At 32.0% G+C, this 19900-nt stretch overlaps 4 protein-coding genes across 14 annotated transcripts; 2 read left to right on the plus strand and 2 right to left on the minus strand.

Moving 5' to 3' along the window:
* Positions 1 to 46: 46 nt before the first annotated feature.
* On the minus strand, positions 47 to 4259 carry LOC131671590 (protein germ cell-less). The gene is made up of 8 exons (XM_058948112.1): positions 3850 to 4259; positions 3371 to 3494; positions 2902 to 2998; positions 1983 to 2352; positions 1645 to 1914; positions 1235 to 1453; positions 1076 to 1166; positions 47 to 972 (listed from the first exon to the last, which is right to left on the minus strand). The coding sequence occupies exons 1-8, from the start codon at positions 3993 to 3995 to the stop codon at positions 841 to 843; spliced, it is 1449 nt and encodes a 482-aa protein (XP_058804095.1). The 5' UTR covers positions 3996 to 4259; the 3' UTR covers positions 47 to 840.
* A 225-nt stretch (positions 4260 to 4484) lies between these two features.
* Positions 4485 to 6637, plus strand: LOC131671596 (peptidyl-prolyl cis-trans isomerase G-like). The gene is made up of 2 exons (XM_058948137.1): positions 4485 to 4874; positions 4975 to 6637. The coding sequence occupies exon 2, from the start codon at positions 5109 to 5111 to the stop codon at positions 6474 to 6476; it is 1368 nt and encodes a 455-aa protein (XP_058804120.1). The 5' UTR covers positions 4485 to 4874; positions 4975 to 5108; the 3' UTR covers positions 6477 to 6637.
* Positions 6638 to 6920: 283 nt separating this feature from the next.
* Positions 6921 to 7915, plus strand: LOC131671597 (MICOS complex subunit MIC13-like). Its single transcript, XM_058948138.1, has 3 exons — positions 6921 to 7114; positions 7335 to 7494; positions 7585 to 7915. The coding sequence occupies exons 1-3, from the start codon at positions 7101 to 7103 to the stop codon at positions 7777 to 7779; spliced, it is 369 nt and encodes a 122-aa protein (XP_058804121.1). The 5' UTR covers positions 6921 to 7100; the 3' UTR covers positions 7780 to 7915.
* Positions 7916 to 8121: 206 nt separating this feature from the next.
* On the minus strand, positions 8122 to 19555 carry LOC131671595 (cytoplasmic dynein 1 intermediate chain). 11 transcript variants are annotated; one of them, XM_058948130.1, is made up of 14 exons: positions 19325 to 19555; positions 18509 to 18615; positions 18297 to 18393; positions 18108 to 18216; positions 17800 to 17930; positions 15674 to 15709; positions 13944 to 13964; positions 12180 to 12227; positions 10267 to 10419; positions 10030 to 10186; positions 9588 to 9960; positions 9278 to 9509; positions 8770 to 9197; positions 8122 to 8700 (listed from the first exon to the last, which is right to left on the minus strand). In XM_058948130.1, exons 2-14 carry the CDS (start codon positions 18608 to 18610, stop codon positions 8539 to 8541), a joined length of 2049 nt encoding a protein of 682 aa, XP_058804113.1. In that variant the 5' UTR covers positions 18611 to 18615; positions 19325 to 19555; the 3' UTR covers positions 8122 to 8538. The 11 variants fall into 11 exon arrangements, with proteins under 11 accessions (XP_058804113.1, XP_058804110.1, XP_058804115.1 ...); XM_058948127.1 differs by having other exon boundaries at positions 15674 to 15778; XM_058948132.1 differs by lacking the exon at positions 15674 to 15709.
* Positions 19556 to 19900: the final 345 nt, after the last annotated feature.

Here is a 19900-nt window from a genome sequence, read left to right on the forward strand (position 1 = left end):
GCATGTTTTTTTCAAATATAATTTATTTTCATATATTACGTAGAAAAGCTTTATTATAAAGTGCAATGTATGTAGATTTCCCATAGACAGGTACGCAATACTGTACAGCTACATTGATGCAGCTCGATACTTTGAAGGCACCGTACAACATGTATTGTTGTGTTATAGAAAAACATTATATTTTGCTACGTAGAGGTACCAAATAACGTTAAACACTGAAATATTTTGATAATCAATTGTATACCTAACAATCCTTTATTTATTTATTTATTTATTTTTTATTTATTTTTTTTTTGAGAAAATTTCATCTCACGAATTCAAGACGGGATATTGGAATGTTAGTAACTTGATTTTATTTAGAAAAACTTTTTTTTCTCAAAATAATCGTTACATATGAAGAATGTGGTATCTTCAAAATAAAATGTCATCTAAAAATATTTTTTTTATTTTATTTCAGATAAAAAAAATGAAAAGAAACGAAAATGATATTTCATATCAAACTGAGCGAGATGATAATTATTTTACTCTACCAAAATGGTTTTGGTATGTAAAACTAGTCTCTTTAAGTTAAAGTTCTCATTGTTTTCACACTATAAAAATTTGTTGTGGCGAATCTTTAAACTATAATGAACTGGCACCGTGTTTGAGGTTCTGATCGACCAAACAATATTTCCTTTTGTGCGCGTTATCACTAAGCAAAACAATGTCTGTTATTTCACAGACACAATAAGCGATTTTTCGACTAGTATTATTAAGATTTGTTGTGAGCAATGAACGATGTGCTTGCCTCTCGATATTTCCGTGTGAGGCTTTCTTATTTCAAAGATTCTCATTCATACATTAAGTATTAGTGAAGACTGTAATGTTTGTATCTTGGCCACTTTCACTCCGTGAAAAAGGGGTCACAACTTGCATGTTAACCGACACAATAAGAGGATATGTTAATTCTTTATCCAGACACATTACTTGCTTCTGAAATAGAGTCAAAATTATAAATTTTATTATTTATCTCAAACAAGTATAATTAAAAATTTAGATGTAAATAAAAAGTAAGTAACTTGAAAAAGTAACTTACATCTTCACTTTTATGAAGTGATAATCTAATTTGTCCTGAAGTTTGTAAGTTTTTAATTTGCCGTTGCTCATTTAATGATATCAGATTCACTCTAGGAACATAAAAAAGTGCGTTAACGATTTGTTGATTCTTAAGTTATTTCAAACAAGAAAAACTTACTTTAATATAATACTATGTTTACTATGATTAGCTTTTATATGCTCTGAATCGATACCTATGTGTCTTTTAAACCTCAATGACGTCAGATCTAAGGTAACTACAATGTCTAGTCCAAAGTGAAAAGCAGTCCATCTCCACACATGTTCTCCAGGTCTATCAATACACCTTGCACAGCGGAAACATTCTTTAGCGAAATCTTCTTTACTCAGTTCTTTAGGTCTGTAATTTGTAATAACAATAACATTATCAACTACATCAATTTTCAACACTGTAAAATAAATTAGGAATACCTAAGGACAAGAACACGTTTAAATAGACAGAGACGAACTGATGGAATTTGATTCAGGAATCTAGGATAGATTGAGGAAGTTAGATTTCTTATATAAAAATCTAAGGATAATGTTGCTTACCCTGTGTCTTTGTTTGCATCTATTCTTAAAATATGTAGCCATTGTTCTTTGTAAGATTGATATAACCAGTCTTCAGGTATTATATTATCATCCTGCAAAATTTTAATGTCTTGCACATTCATCAACAGGTACTTTTTCCGAAGAGATTTGAATGGTGCTGCAAGTTCTTGGCCTTCCTTTGTGTTAAGAAAAGCTTCAGTCCAAGTACGATTTTTGAAAAATTCTTCCATTTGGCTAGTATCATCTGCATTTTGCATATGTACGAATAGCCTAAAAAAATGCTAACTATCGGTATGTTTTCAAACAAAGATGTAACAATTTATGTATAATATACTCACCAAACTCTAAGCATCATGTAAATGCAAAATTCTGTTTGCATAACCACTAGTTCTGGACTTGCAATAAGCTCTGCCATTAAGCATGGGCTAATCTCTCTTAAGAATTTTGGATGTTGCCAGCCATGATCCATTAAATTTATCTCTAGCCATTTTTTACAAGTATTCTTCACTTTTGGCACTCCATAGGATACTGCTGCATTATAGTATGAAACTACAGTCTTCATATTTGTGGTTTCAGCCATTGTTTCTGTACATTGATCTATGATGCCTTGTAGTTGGAACAAGGTTGCAGTTGCAAGAATTGAAATGACATCCTTTGGTTCAAAGTTAATTTCATCTTGATAGAAGGAACCAAGTACTACAGTTAAAGCTACGAAAAAGAAAATTAATAATTATATTTCCAAATGAAGATGAACTTAATTGGATATGTCTTGTAATTTTTTTCTAATCTAATATTAATTGGATTTGAAAGACACACACACACACATACGCGCGCGCCCATATGCATGCTCGCACACGCACCACGCACACACACGCACGCACGCACGCACGCACACATATATACACACAAATATATATCTTTATAGACAGACAATTACTAAATCTTCTATTAGTGAAATTCAAATGCAAATGATCTAAATTAAATTGAATCAAACTATATTTTATACTGGACATTTAAATTCATTTACAGAACTCCAAGACATGCCTTCTAGAGACTATGCACTTAAGGCAAAACAATTTTAGAAGTCACTGCCATGGAGGAAATGTAGAATCCTTAATATAGAAATTTAGGTCAATGATAGCTAAACCCAGGCTTCACAAGCTTTCACTTTTTATTTCAAGAGTCTTAACATGTCTGTGATTCTATATAAAGAGGAGAGTATTGTACAAACTAGGAAAACAAAATGAACAATCTTACACTCTAGTGTAATGATGGGGTCTGTGATTTCCACACGCACTACCTTTTCATTTGCCTCACGCCAGGAACCAGAAAACATAGATGAGAAGTAAGGGCTCTAAAAAATGATCATTTCAATGATTATTAATGCAAGTGAAATTACTAGAATAACATTACTTTCATAAAAAAATTAATTTTTGAATACATTTGAAACATTGACAAAGGTAAAATACTTTAAAATTGTAAAAAATTATTTTCCAAACAAAGAATTAAATTTGTCATAATCACACAAAAGCAATGTGAATCAGATAAGTTCTCTAATCTGTAAACACTATCTTTAAAGTCAATTTGCTACAATAATTTTGTAACTAGAAATAATACACTTTTTACAGATAAAACTGATTTTAACATTCGGTTTAAATAAAAAATTTGATATGCTTTAAAGAGAAATATCGCGACGTTTGACTAGCACCATACAGGCGATAATTACTTGGCTTATGTAAACTTTGTGCAGCCTCCAGGGCTTGCCAAGCATCAGCACTGTAATGTCGCTGGCTTTCTCCTCAAGGAACAATGTCTTGTAGATGTACTGAGCAGTAGACAATAATTTTCTTCTGCAAGAAAAAAAGAGCGACAACTATAAGTATAGATAAACGTGCGAATTGAGTATGGTGTCATACATAAAACTTAAAAATAGCAGCAGACGTCGCATGCGAGTACGAGAGTATGCGCCTCTAAACACGATCACGGAAAGCAGATTCTCAGGATGGTGATGTCATCGCTGCAAATGCCGTCTGGTTACCTCAGTAGCAGTATAACTTTCCGTTCAAAAGTTTTACCAAATAAAACCACGCAGTAACCCTTTTATCTTACTTTTTACAATTGTATTCAAGCACACATCGCGCGCGTCAAGTACCAAACAGGGTCATGAAAGCTATATTTTTAGATATCATTAATTCGTATAGATACCTTTTGGGTGTGTGCATAGTTTTCTCGATGAACCTACTCTCGGACTCGAACTCATCTTCCTCAATAATTTTTCGTTTCCTCGTTCGACACACTGAATTCACAGCACTATTTGACGCTGTCAACACTCTACTCATATAGCTACCCATTTTTTCAAGTGATTAGGTACAACACCAGCGATGAAACAAGAAAAAAACGCGGCGCCGCAAGAACAGAAAGAAGGAAAACGTGGTTAGACAATGCAACTCATTGTCGCCACGATAAAGGGAAACGCGGCCCCAACTAACAGTAGCACCGAAACGTAAACATTCCCGTCTATGCACTGCTTATACGCGACACGAGAGGCAGAGTGCGAGCAAAGGCACTTCTCCCCCCGATATATTAAAACTAACCCTGTCTTTGTTGTTCTCTTCTCAAAAGCTGTTTTCTCTCTTTTTCTCCCACCATACCGTACCATCAGCGCCCAGCAGCTGTTTTTCCTATTTCTTTCTCGCTCTTATCTTCATACGCCTCCCAAATGGTGAATTTGTTGTCTCGCTTTCGCTCTTTTGCGAGGGCATTGAGTGCGCATGCGCACGCATCCTTGCCTACATCAGGGACGGACTATGTTTTACGGAATCCGTATAGTTTACATTTTAGAGTGGTGAAAATTGTAATATGGTATTAACTTTTGTTTGGCTGATAAAATTTCAAAACAAGCGTGGTAATTAAATATTGGTTTTCAGTGTTTCTGTTGATTGGAAAAGGACGGAACAATTATACGATTTTGTTTGAACGAATTTTCGGGGCGATCTATTTCTCACTATACGACAGTGTGAAACGGTGTCAAAGATGGAACCGCATCGTGCTGGTAGAAAGTTATCTAAACAGTTTTAGGGTTCGGTAATGTAGAATTTATCGATCAAATATAGTTTTACAAGAAAGGGAAGACTTATTGACACGGCGAGTGTAATTTTTATACATTTTGACGTACCTTTCTTCAAAAAACCAACATAAAATCAATTGTACACAACTAAATTAACCAACTGGTATGTAATATTTTATTACATTTATTCAATGAATCTTATATTTGTAATGTCCGTGGGATATAGTAGTGTAATAGCTGTATGTCTTTTATATTGATTTCAGCCGTTCAAATTGCAATGATACGAAGCATTCGAAGTAATAACGTTTAAGGTTATAAGTCTTGGATTCTTTGATAAGCGGTACATACGAGAAATAAGAAATACCGCTAACAGTATTTTTACAATATCTTAGCGAAGATGAAAGTTAATCCTAGAGTGTTTTTTGACATTGAAGTCGGTGGATTACCTATAGGACGTATTGTATTTGAACTTTACGCCGATGTTTGCCCAAAAACGGCCGAAAATTTTAGAGCATTATGCACAGGAGAGATGGGTCTTGGATTATCAACAAACAAACCATTGTGCTATAAGGGAATAGTGTTCCACAGGGTTGTGAAAAATTTTATGATTCAAGGAGGAGATTTCTCCAATGGAAATGGCACTGGTGGAGAATCAATTTATGGTGGTACTTTTAAAGATGAAAATTTTACTTACAAGCATGAGAAGGCATTTTTACTTTCTATGGCTAATCGAGGCAAGGATACAAATGGTTCACAATTTTTTGTTACAACTCAACCTGCACCTCATCTTGACAATACTCATGTAATTTTTGGTGAAGTCATATCTGGTCAAGAAATTGTTAGTCATATTGAGAATCTTCCAGTGGATAAAATGTCAAGACCTTTGCAAGATGCAAAAGTTGTTAATTGCGGTGAACTTGTGTTAAAGTCTAAAAATAAAGCAAAGAAGAAAGAAAAACGTAAAAACAGTGTATCTAGTTCAGATAGTGACTCTGATAAAGGTAAAAAAAAGAAATCAAAAAAAAAGAAGTGGACTGAATCTGAAAATAACAAAGTGTCAGAGCCTCCTAAAAAGACTAAAACTGATGAGATACCTCATCCACTTGTTTCAACAACTAAAATTGATCCAGATGAAATACCTGAAGTACCAGCAAATAAATTTCTATACAGGGCAGGTCCTCCAAATGCTAATCAGCGGCAATACAATCAAGAGCGTCGCCAAACTTTCAGAAAAGATCCAGCTGGTAGAATTTTTAAGGGTAGAGGAATCTGTAGATATCGTTCGCTGTCGCGAAGTCGTTCAAGAAGTTTGACACCTCCTCATTGGAAACAAGCACAAAAAAGGATTATCAAATATCCTTCTTTTTCAAAAGTTGAGCAAGACAATGATGCTAGGCTTCAAAAAGTTATGGGTAGTGAATTTAATGAAATTGATTCACAGCAAAATGGAAACGTGAAAGAGACAAATCAAAAAGAATCAGAAAAAGAAAATTCATTGAAGAAAGAACAGATACAGACATCACAGAGCAATTCAAGCAATTCAAAAACTACCAAACGTGATGATAAAGATGACAAATATCAATCTTCTCGAAGAAGAGATAGACGTTCATCTGAACGTGACAATAGTTCTAGAAGTAGATATCATTCTAAACATAGTCGTTATCACAAATCACCTAGTCGTGATGATTATCACAGGAAGCATCGCAGATATTCACCACATGAATCGTCATCCCGTTCCAGAAAATCATCACGTCGATCAGATTAATTGATCTGCACAACAAATTTGGATGATATAATTAGGAATAGAATTTGTATTGTGCAAAATATTGTAATAAAAAATTATATGTTAATTTTTTATTTATGTATAAACTCATTTTTGGAAAATACAAAAAAATTGTTTCATATTCAATATCAGATGGTTTTTGATGAGCAAATTTATGTTCAGAATGTAGGTTTTTATTATAGTTTCAAATGTTTTGTAGTATTAAAGTACTTAATGTAAAAATGCTCTTTATTTTTTTCGTCTTTGAAATTTTATATAGTTATAAAAATTAATTACTTTTTTTATTTATTATAAAATTTCACAAAAGTGCGTTGAAACAATTTCATCTTTGTAATAGTGTGGTGTACGCATGCGCAACGTACTTTGAGCAGTAAATATACAAACACATGATTATGTAAAGACCTTAAATGTATGAATGTGTATGTGTGTAAGTGAATATCAGTGAACACCTTGGCTAAATTGCTCTGAATTTCAGTCCCATAGTTGTACAATTATGTATTGAAAATTGTATTGAAATAAACGAGATTTTTTAAATAATTATCTATTTTGTGTGCTCTTGTTTATTTACGATTGTCGGATATACCTAGCAATACTTGAGCAAGAAAGATGGGTTTATTAAGGTTAGTATCTAATTATTAACGAACACGTTTTTAAGAATTGGAAATGTTTTGTATTAAAAATATTTTCTACGTAAGATTACCTTAGAAGATTCTATTTTTGATATAAATTATTTTTGATCAAATCATATATATTGATATTGTGCACTATTCATCATATATATTGATATTGTACACAGTTGAACTAAAATATTCGTGCAATGAAATTATATTTTTAATTTAGGTTTGCTATCAAAAGCAGTATAGCAGGAGGGTTGGTTTATTATACTGTCCAAGAAGGTCTGTGGTCTAGTTCTGAAGATTCAGGGAAATTTTACAACAAATTGTATAATAAGATTAGCCCATTGATCAAGAAAAATATACCTGAAGATGTAATACAAGAAGTGAGCACCATATATTTTACTGTTATACTATAGATAACTTTAATATTTGCTAGGTCATTATATTTCAAAATCGTCGCTTATACTTTGCAGATACATCACATACCAAATCCTTCAGATCTTAAAACATATACTACTTTATATTGGAATAAAGGAGTTGTAATTAGTATTAAGTTCCTGTCTGAATTACCTTTACATGTGTCAAATGGTATTGAAAAAATTCAAAAAGAAATAGAAAAAAATATTGCAGCTAGTGGTGAATCAGTAGCAATAACTGTAACTAAATAAATATATAATTACTTTTTATTTATTCTTAGAACAAGTTTATGTGAAAGAATGACATAGTTTGTTTATAATCATGTGATGCAAGTGTTATGTTTAAAAGTTTTTGAAGAATCATCATTGAATAAAACTTGAACCATTGTTATTTAACTTAAATAAAAAGTATATTTATTGCAAAGAGTTAAGTCCTTGAAATAAACAATAAATACTATATGTCAGTGACATATAATTAATATTAGGTTGAAAGGTAATATTTAACAGTGCAATAAAACTCACTTAAACTATTATTATTTTCTTTTATTCATATTAAAAAAAAGAATATTTTTAAAAAAGCTTCTTATACAGCAATTTACATGAGTCAATTATACGCATTCCAACAATCACTGAAAACTTCAAGTTCTCTTGAAGTTTTGTTATAATTAAATAAATTATAATTATTTCACTTTTCATACAAAGCTTGTAATACATCTTTTTACATATTATATATTGGTTATAGAATTTGATACATCAAAGATCAAATTCTTCACAATAAGCGAATCTTTATTTATGAGGCGTTGACTACGTCCATAATTTTTTTAATCTATGTTATTAACAATACCTTTCAATAATATTCATCTATTCAATATTTGTTGTAATTTTTCTTTCATGATAACACTACTTTAAGGAAGTAATTTTATTTAAAAAAGTTCAATAGAAAAAAAGAGCGTTTGATAATATTAACAAATAGTCTCGATTTTCGAGCTTTCGAAAATTTTAGCGCGACATTTATCTTAGCGGAACCGAAGACATCGAGGTCATTGACGTTAACGATGATGGTCCTGAACTAAGATTAAGCTTATCCAATTCCTCGTCAGCTTTATTATTCTTAAAGTCTTGCTGACAGTACAAGAACTTGTTCCATTCATCCATTCTTGGGTGTGCCAAATGCTAAAATTTACCGAATCAATTATAATTTTATTCTTCAATAGATAAATCTAATTGCTTTTTTATACAAACCTCAGCAACGTCGTACACCCAAATCTTTCCACTATCATCTCCTACAGTAAGATGCAACCCGCTGGGCGTCCACGAGATCCGATTGAGAGCAGGGCACCCATCAACGACGACACTGGCGGTAGGTACCTCGGTGTCCTGGTTCAAATTCCATAAATCTAGTCTACCAGAATCATCAACTGCAGCAAACACTGCCGGATGGGTTGGCGACCAGGCCACATCGTAAACGTAATCACTGTTGTGCTCGAATGAATAGAGGGGTTTGTTCTCCTTCAAACTCCATAATTTAATAGTCCAGTCAAGAGACGAACTAAGAAATAGATGTGAAAAGTCAATACCGCCGGGTACTGCGTGCGTATCCAAACCCGTTATAGGACCCATGTGGCAATCATAAGTTTCTGTCACACCTGCCCTTGTGCCATGCCGACAGGCTGAAAAGAAAAATAGAATCAACATAGGCTTTAACACGTTTCACTTTGATTAAATAATGAAACGAATCGAAAATAATTACCTGAGTATATGGCCCCATCTTCACTACCAACTACAAAATTATTTACATCACCGCTTGGGAAAGCGAGCTGAGTGACTGCTATCTGCTTTGATTGTTTATTCTGTAATTCTAAAGTTTCCTGAGGCTGCGACAACATATCCAAACTCCAGGAACATAATTTTCCGTCTGTAGATATGCTAATCAAGTTGTGGGCATTTTGCGTGCCCACCACTTTTAAGCAATACACTGGATGCTGAAATATGACAATGAATGAAGATTACAGTTTGAACAATTCTGCGCATCTAATGAAATCGTAAGCTATAGCACCAACAGTGTGCGCAGCTGCGGACAAAGGTGTGCGCTGAATAGGTGTCCTCTTCTGTACCCGATTGTCCCAAAGAACGACCTGACCCGAATAAGTACCACCAAGAATGAGATTCGGATGAAACCTAGCGAAAGTGGTGGACATGACTGAAGATTGACAGTGAAAGATGAACTCAGGCGTGGTTTTCTTGAATTTAGTGTTCCAAACGAGACATACGCCGTCTGGATCGTGAGGTGTATCCTCGTTGTTGTTGTAAGAAGCGACCAGTAACTCTGGGAATTGTGGCGACCAATCCATTGCCGTGACACAACGATTGCGCGACCAGCGCTCGTCGTTGAACACACGGTTTAGCCACAAGCACTGATGAGTCTTGTCGTCCCTGCAATTGAACGAACGAAATATTGATAGTACTCCCATTGATTTTATTCAATCTGTAATCTTCACTTACAAGCCATCATCTCCGTCCATTGTTCCGGTGTAATCCGTGTAAATGTCGACATTTTCGGAAAGTGCACGTTCCACGACCCTTGAGGTTTTATCCATGAAACGTTTGAACTCCTCTGACAGGATGATCATCTGCTTTTCTTCTTCACTCAATTCTCTCACTGTTCGACACATATAAATGAAGTTACTTGAATGAAAGAAACAACTGAGAATAAACAGAAAAGTTTTGAAATTCACAGACCTTCCTTGGGTTGTTCTTTCTCTTTCTCCTTTTCCTCTTGAGTGACCGCTGGCAGAACTTCTTTGACTTGAGGAAGCCCATGGGGTAAGATTCCAGGTGGCAGTTTGCTCTGGAAACCATCAAGATGTGGCAGGCTGTTCTCCTCGTCCTCGGCTTGGCCATCATCATATGTCAAAACTGTGGTGAATAAGCCGGTCCCACGCACACAACAAACGATCTACTTCTAACCCTAACTAGTCTAAATATCATTCTTTTCTGCTTTCTTTGATACACAGTAACTCATTTAGATAATCTATGGATTGCATACCGATGCATTACATTAAAGAAATAATAATTATTGTAATAACGAAAACAAAGTTGTAAGAAACTACGACGACTTTATCATTGATACACCAAAAGGGTCTACAAGGGGTATGGCATACGTGCTTTATGCACTATATAGCTTGTCTGATTGGAATTTCATTTTAGTTACGCATAAGTGCTTGGGGAACAGCGACGTGCATAACTTGCGAGTCATTTTCAGTTGAAGAAAGTCAAGCGATATTGCAACGATCAAAAGATAAAAATAAGGCTCAAAAGCTTTTTTCTTGACATTCTTGAAAGTTAAATTGTTTGCTTACTTTCAACGATTCGTAAGATAAATTTTTAGCGACGAAAATGCAGTCGTAACACAGGGTTCTCAAGAATTTAGCGCGGGCTACATATTGTAGAAAACAGCGAACAGTTAATCATGCTCTGACGACAATCAAAGAGCTTCGATCAATTTACTTCAAACGATGCAAGCTCGTGAAAAATAAAAAAAAAACATAAAAAATAAATAAAGGACATTTCGAAAGAAAACAAATATTATGATCGCTCAGTGAAACCGAACAATGAAGCATGAGGTGACGGTAATAAGAAAAAGAAATGTAGGGATGTTAACGCAGCTTCCTGAGTCTCGTGACGTATAGTGGAAGTGGCAAACTGATGTGAAAAAGATTAACATGTTCACGACTATTTATATTATAGGATTGTTTAAGTGCAGGAAGTGCATGCTACTCCAAAACTGGTTGTGTCGTAAAAGAGTGTATATGAAATAAGGAAATAAGTATTTGATATAATAAATGATGGATAGATGGAGAAAACATGATTTCAAAGAATTGTTTCCTTTGGATTTTCAGGCATGCATAAATGGAAGAAATAAATCACAATATTGAGAATAAATATTGTGAATGAATAGACAGCTTTCAAATGACGTTGGATAGCAAGAAAAAGAAATACAAATTGTCTACTATTTCGAGATAATTAATTATTATCAAATCAAATCACAAGCACAACATGCGTTGATAGTTCAGTTTTATTAAAAATAATATAAAGCTTTTCAACCTTAATTTAGAAAAGCAAAATCTAAACCATAAAAGCACAAGCGAAAATAGATATATATATATATTTTTTTAATCTTATCTAATATTTTGCAGTATTCCGAAATCGTTAACGATCCTATTTACAATTTCTAATAAACACATGCCCTTATGTGTACTCAGGGTAATCTTTTTGAATATTAAATTTATAAATGTAGCAAAAGTGTTTACGATTTTTTTCTTGAAAAATGGATGTCGCTCAAGCGTAGGTCATTATTTTTATTTTTTTGTTTAGTATTGCGCCAATTAATTTAGTTTTGAAATCATACTTTTTAATTTAACGATGCTGAATGAATGAGTCTAGTTCGGTAATTAATCATTTACAGTTACAATGACAATGAATGAATTCAAGAGGAAAAAATCAAATGATACGTAATAATCAAACACGTATATACATAGACGATATTTAGTAACTAAACAAATCAACAAATCAACAAATCAGGAATATCTAATAGCAATACACGACACAATGACTCAACATTAATATGTCGAGTTTCTTAGAGATTCACCTACCTGTGAACTCGTCCTCCCACTCTAAACCTGGGTTTAGATTGTACTCGTCTTGAAGAAAGGAAAAGAAAAAAGTCAATCAATTCGAAATCGTAATGTTTCATTGAAAGAAAAGTCCTAATCTGTTTCAAAATACTATCGATGTTTCGTTTATTTGTCATTGAAGAAAGTTAAATTTCTTTTTCAATCACAATAAAGACTATAATTTACTATCAGAACTGTACGTTTTGATTTTATATTAAAATAAAATTTTATTGTGCAAAATGTTCAAATACATCGATATTACGCTGAAAAGATAGGAAGATTAGTTTATCGTTAAGGGATGTCAGAAAACAAATTTTAATCGAGTATGTGTCACCAACTTGTAGAGTGAGTATTTAGTATCTTATATTACTACAATTTTTATATTTGCAAAATAAATATTTTACTAAAACTCCCATTAAAATATGTTTAAGTTTCAATTAAAATAAATATTGAATATCAAAAAGATACCCTACAAGTATGTGACACACGTACCGATTTGAACCCGCAGAACACATATTGGCATGCAAAAACATTTTTTATAGTTTAAAGCACATTATATACGTCATGGACTCCCACTCTCCTTTTTTAATAATTAATCGTTCACAGTTTGAAAAGTAAACAAATATAAACATCTTTCTTGTGATAACAGTGTGAAAACTGCTGGTAGTTGTGAAAAATAATTGATCAATATTACTTTAAACTATGTATTCGAAAAAGTTTTCGTGTTTTTACTTGTAAATGATAAATTAAATGGTTAAAGTTCAAAAAACTGAAACTTTTAAGATAACGGGGACAAGTAATGTTGATCTAAGGATCTACTAATAATTTATTCTTATTAAGAGTATGTCCTCATTAGTTTTGTTTTTAGTTGAAGTTTGAAAATTGGTAAATTTTCAACCCACGAGGCCACAAAGTACTTTGTTGATGTTAATTATTTGAGAAGTCTGTACTTTTTGACCTCGTTTCGTGAAATTGTGGCCAATACAATTGCAGACAGTAAATTACTCTATGAACAGAATTTTTAGTAAAAACCAACACCTAATGTTTGCCCCTTATTCTGAGTTAGTACAAGTATTCTCACCATGACGGTTAGCTTTCCATACACGATAGTCTATATCAATGACTCTATGTAAGTTGACGTAAGAAAAGTTGAGTACTCTGGAAGGTGCGTTAAGTAGTGACAAGAGTTACTTTTAACGGACATTTCCTACAATAATATGCTTAATTTATATTTTTCGTTTACCTTATTGTAGTTTCAATTTAGAGCACCTTATAATTATTCTTTTCAAATATTGAATGCAAACAATATATCTATAATAAATTTATTCATGAGATCTTTTGAACGTTTTAACTAATGCTTGTGGCTGTGTAATCGAAATTATCGTTTGTACTTGCAAAATATTATTTACTATTTAATAAAATAATTTACGTGCACGAATAGTTTTCAATGATCTATAGAGCACAAGGTTAATTGAACTCTTCCGCATTATGAAATTAGCAATTTATTGGTATTCCGTACGTTTCCTCTCGCTTTTTAAGCTATTCTACTCGTATGTTTTATTAATTCTTTCAATATTTCACCTTCAATTTACTCGTCTGTCTTAATTGTTTAACATAAAAATTTCTGATAAATCATACATTGGTTTTTTTTCTCAAAATTGAAAAATAAAAAATAAGAATCTAGTATTTATCTAATCAAAACTATTATAACTGACAGAAAAACAAGAAAAATATGTAACTTACCGTAATAGTCGAATGTATGAGCTGAGAGGGACAAGCAAAAATTGAATAGGATTAGAATTTTTTTTATTAACACGTTACTAAATCAATAATGTCTATATTCAATGCTTCTCATTACTGATTATCAAACGATCAATTCAATTTTATGAATGCAATTTCAAATTGAATTGAAAGCTTTATTAATCAAAAATCTGTCTTTAAATAGTTGTAGAAATTGTTTAAAATACGCATTGAACACAGACTAATACAAAAAAGTGCAGCTTCTTTTTGTTGCTTACTGTGCTGGGATAAAATCAGCGCTTCGGAGGAAACGTACATATTCAATTTCATAATTTCCTACTTATTGTTCCTATGATATAATTGAAAAAATTATAGTTCAATCCTATAAATGATTCCTCCGAAATTCGAATTCCAGTTTGTTCTTTACTTAATAATAGTTAATAACAATAGTGAATTGAGAGCTGTTTCGCTGCTATTGTTTGACTGTCATGCTATACCATAACAGCAAAATTATTGCACATGCATCGGCGCTAACATTTCAGTTTCTTTGATTAATTTTTGCCATCGGTTTTTCTGATTGTTATTATTCTATTTTAATTTTTGCATGTTAAACTGGATTACATTTCTTCTATTCGGAGTTTTTACAAGCAAGCTACAATTTTTCCACTCAAATTCCAACCTTACTGTTCTAAATGAACAATTGTATTTAATATATTCACAGTCAGTTATTATTTTAGTCTTTTGACTTTGTTTATTCATTGTAATGATTGTGAACCCGTAAAATAAAATTTTTAGCACATGCGCGGAAATATTACCTTGTCACACTTATACCCACCCCCCTAAGTTACTCCAGCATTCAAGTGCCATTTTCATAAACATCATTAAACACGTTTACGAAAATCAGTTTCGCACCGTTGTTCATTAGACGCTAAATTGACTTAGCGAGGTGAGTACGTTTTAATTGATATAATTATTATTTTCAATTCCATTCAACCATCAGGTCCATCGTTTTAAAACATGTGTGACGATTATACTATGAATTATTTGTAGGTGAAATATTGCTGTGATAAAAATAAAATTGATAACAATTGAAGCATTAATGAGAGCGAGAAAAATTTTTTATATTGTTTTCGTCAACAGAATAAGCATTAAAACGAAAAAATAAAAACAAAGTATAAAAAGCATTTAATAAAAATGGAAGCATTTTTAATCACCAGCATCAAATTGAAAATACACAAGGCGGTAAATCAAAGACAACGTATTTTATTAATGTTGCTACTATAATAAATGTTGCATTGAAAATTAATGAAATGATTGTCTTTAGATATTTGATCTTACATTGTGCTATAAATATCGACAATGAAAGTATCTTTGTTATCGCACCCTATTTTTCTTTGTTATTGTAAAAACAGTTTTAATGTTAGTATAAATATAACTATCACTCGTTTGTTAGAAACTCAAATTTAAGCTGTTATTTGATCCCTTTTACAGTAAAGACGAGCGACAAAAATGTTCCCTTTATTTCAAAGACTTTTTTCCCAAGTTAGAAATAATTTGATATAATTAAAAATGAAATAGAGAAAATTTTAGTCGCCTTGGTATTAGAAATAAGATGCGATAAAGTAATATTACAAATCTACTACCATTGATAACCACATATACGGTTAAAAAATCTTAGGATAACAAAGTGAAAAGAAGACGAAACATACATAGGTAGTTAGGTGCAGACCCACCTTTCCTGGGACGCCACCAGTCGGTCTCAAAGTAGCCTGCGGAGCAAGAATGAGTTGGTGTTGTTGTTGAACAGGAAGAGTTTGTGGAAGAGGAGGCGGATAGTCCTTTTTATTGTCCAACACCCACAGTCGCATTTTGAGCGTCATTTGTTATCGCAAGTCAAAGGGAAGAGACGCGTAGACACATTTTAATAATTAAGATTAAAACCACAACCGAGGAGACAAGGATTTCCCCCTTTTTCAACTATTACAGGGCTTAATTTTGGAAGATTTCTCTCGTCGGAACCCGAAGTTACCTATTGACTTGGCAAAAAATTTATAATATACTTTTTATCATCATGGTTATCATCTTAAATTAAATAAATTTTTTACAAGTCAACAGTGAGTTTTAGTAGGAGTAATGCGATTATGTAATTGTTAGGAAACTGTGTAGGTGGAGTACACACATTACTGTGATAGAATCAATTTTGTAATTTCAAATATAAATGACAGTTTTAGAGAGAAGACAATATTGATTCAATCACAAATAAAATTGATGGGATTTTGACAGATAAAATTGCCGTGAAAAAGTGTTCAGACTTAATATTGTGCTGATCCCTCTGCCATTTCCTTTTCCGATTCTCACCATCATAAACGTGCGTGTTATACGTGATTGTTATTCAAATCACTTGGTTACCCTTGTTAATTGCTATTTACCTCGAAACCAAAAAACTGCAACGAATCATTGACAATGCAAAACATCTTTTGACTGTGTGTAATTATTGAGTGACAAGTATAAATTATAATTTATATTGTATCGTGGTGAGTAATTTATCTAATTATCTTTACAAAAAGAACAAATTTTCATGATTAAATTCAGATTTAGTAGGAAAATTTTTAGTTGTTTAATAAGTATTTGATATTTAATAATTACAAACAATTACAACGTAAGTTAATTTATCTAATAATACACTTTAAACAACAAAAAATTGCCGGTCAAACATACAAAAATATAAAATATAAGAAAAAATTGTTCTAGCAAAATTCAAAACAAACTAAATTTAGCCAAAATAAAAAGCTTTTAAACGACAAAATATATAAAATCAATACATCTACTTCATTTTATTCATTAATGATGAATTATAACTATAAGTTATACTTGTACTACAATGATGAAATTTTTAATGAAACTGAAGAAAATATATCATGTTGTTTTACCGAGTATCGATGAATCAATAAGTTTAGTTTTTCAGAAACTTTTATATTATTAGATGTCCTGTTATTGTTTCTGGATGAATGGATTTTATGAATGGGTGTAGTTTAAAAATTAGCGTTTTTGTCTCCGCCGAAATTATCTGAGTAGTTTTTAAAATATTTAGGGATACACTCAATTTTAGTACAACAAATAATTATTTTATAAACATGTGCAATTATGAGGTCAATGATTGCAAATAATTAATGCAGTATTTTTAAATACCTACTCAAGATCTATTCAAATGTAATTTATTTTTCGAATTGTATCCACTACATTAATTTTTTGCGGCTTTGAGAGTTACCTGTGTGTGAATATGTAAGTTTCCTCGCCAATAAATAGTAATAATAATAAAATTAACGGTAAAAATAAAATATATGAAATGATTAGCATTGTGATTGTTTTGTTTAAAGACAAGTAATTTAAATGTATTAAAATAACTCAATTACTAATCATTTTCACAATCCAACAGTTGAAAAGGGAAAAAATTTTATTTTATTTTCATTAGTTGGATCATAAGAAAATATATGGAAAAAAGTAAAAACTTCCTTCAATTAAAAATTATGTTAAATATGTTGATGACCTCTTAATTAATTTTAATTACAAAATTTTGTTTGTTAGATCTCAATAATTTATTATTGTGAATTTTAGAGTCGTTAAACACATAAAATTATGTTCACATTTAGAAAGTTCAAATTAATTTAATTTTGATGTCAGTTATATCATAATTAGAATCACAGAAATTAATTTTGAAATGGGAAGTTAGATACATGGGTTACAGTAATCTCGACATATCGCACTCCTCTTGATCATCAATGTCAAGATGTAAATGTAAAGTGTAAAAAGTGACAATAATATTGAAAATCATATAGAAATTTCAAGTTAGAATACTCACCATCATGGGAAGCATGAACTACTGCTGCTGCTGTTTGCGTTTGCTTCGTATAAACGACTGGTTCTTTTGGTGGAATGTTCGTGCGCGCTACCGAAACTATCGTAAGCTCACGATTCTTCTTTTTCGGTGCACTGCTCAATGGATTACAAAATTAATATCTCGATTGTCAAATCTAATATATCAGTATATTCAATAAACAATTATTTTTTCAGATTATCATTAACAAAAGCTTTTTTTTGTTTACTTTTATGATTTGATCTTTCTTATATTTAATGCTTGCTATTTTATTTTAATAATTTGAATTTTACCTTTGAGCAGAATTAATACTATTTGGCTGTAAGCTAGTGTCAGGAGTTGCTGTTACACTTTGATCTGGAGTAGCTGTAGAGTTTACACTAGATATACTCGATAGTACTTCTAAGGAGGCCAAAACAAAAATGATATGACTTATAGTTTCATGTATTAAAAACATCCAAATACACTCTATTTTTACTCACCTGAAACTGGTGCAATACCCAGTGATGATAAAAGTGCATCAGTTTCTTTTAATGGATCTTCTTTTTGGTTTATTGCCCGCTTATGTGCTTCTTCAATCTATTTAGGCATTTTTTATGTACATTATTACAACAGTATTTTATTTCTTTTTAGTACAATTGCTATAACAGGGTCTTATTCCATTATGTGATAACAAGGTTTTACATTAACTTACATCTTTTTGTTCCTTTTCTCTTCTTCTCCTTTCTTTTTCTTCTCTAATCGCTTGAAGTTTAGCTTTCTTTCTTTCAAGCTCTGCTTTCCGATCTCCCATCATGCCTTCTGAATTTAAATATTCAATAAGCTTTTTAATATTGATTTGATTGAAAAAAAGTATTACAAGTCAATACCATAACTAAGATAAATAAGTACGACAATTCAATTTGAAAAAACTATTTAGAACCATAGTTATATCATAAGAACTTTTTTCCGAATAATAAATTTGATTCTTTGCAAAAAGAATTGTACAGTTGATGAATAGGCAAATGAAAGAGGGAGAGTCCTAATGAATAATCAAAGTCGCAACATCACAAAGATGATTCATACAGCAGATATCAGAAGATATAAAAAAACCATTGGTCACCTGTCCCGCCTGCGTCTTTCTCTATTTCTTACGTTATACATATACGATTATTGATTTTAGGTGGTGGCTTTGTAAGTTTTACAATAAATCACTGCAAAAGTTAGATTTGCTCAAGTAAATCACAAATGCGACTACCAAAGGTCTTTAAAAATAGCACTAGCGAGTATCCACCGAAAGCCAAAAGACTTGTCAATCGATAATACGTGCGAATCCACCTACACCTACTTACACATCTGCAATCATTGGACTCTTTCTCTCTTTCCTTCGCGGCACACAAAAGAAAAACCACTTTTACAATCGAACACGCATGCACTATGATCACTGGCAAACTTGCACACCTATTTTGATGAAGTTTGACAGATGTAATCTAACAATCTGGACTTTCTATAAGTAGAAAGGGCCACCCACCTTCCCGTACTTGATCAGCTTCCTAGTACCTATATCTAAGAGAGATAACGTTCTTGACTGAAGAACGCGTTTATTCATCCAACACACGGGTTATTCTCGTGCTTGTTGGAGAATAGAAACGTAATTTCGCGTCCTCGCGAACGTGCGAAATATTTCTGCACGCTCCGCTGCTCAAAACAACGACCCGAACACGTAGGACCAGATAATATAGGTTATTCTATCGTCGCCATGTTTTCGCACTTTTCATTTAACTTGCATTGTGCGTGTGTATGAGCACCGAAGAATTTGCGGTGTTTAATGCGCGCGCACCTGTTCCTGTCCTTTAAATTATACTTCTAGATTTAAAAAACCAATTGTATTGTCAATCGTACACGATGTAAAGTATTTAGAAAATAAATAATTCGTTGTTTTACTGCAGCTTACCAAATAGACAATACTTGTCATTGATTCAAAAATGCTTTTTGTGATCGTTATTAAGATTATTATAATTTTTCAAAGTTGAATTATTAAATATATTATTTTCTTTATAGAGTCAAATAAAGATATGCATAGAAATGATAATTGTCATTTATATTC

Source organism: Phymastichus coffea, unplaced genomic scaffold (assembly GCF_024137745.1).
Source record: "Phymastichus coffea isolate CEN01 unplaced genomic scaffold, Cenicafe_Pcof_1.1 PCOF00129, whole genome shotgun sequence".
Taxonomy (NCBI): Eukaryota; Metazoa; Arthropoda; class Insecta; order Hymenoptera; family Eulophidae; genus Phymastichus; species Phymastichus coffea.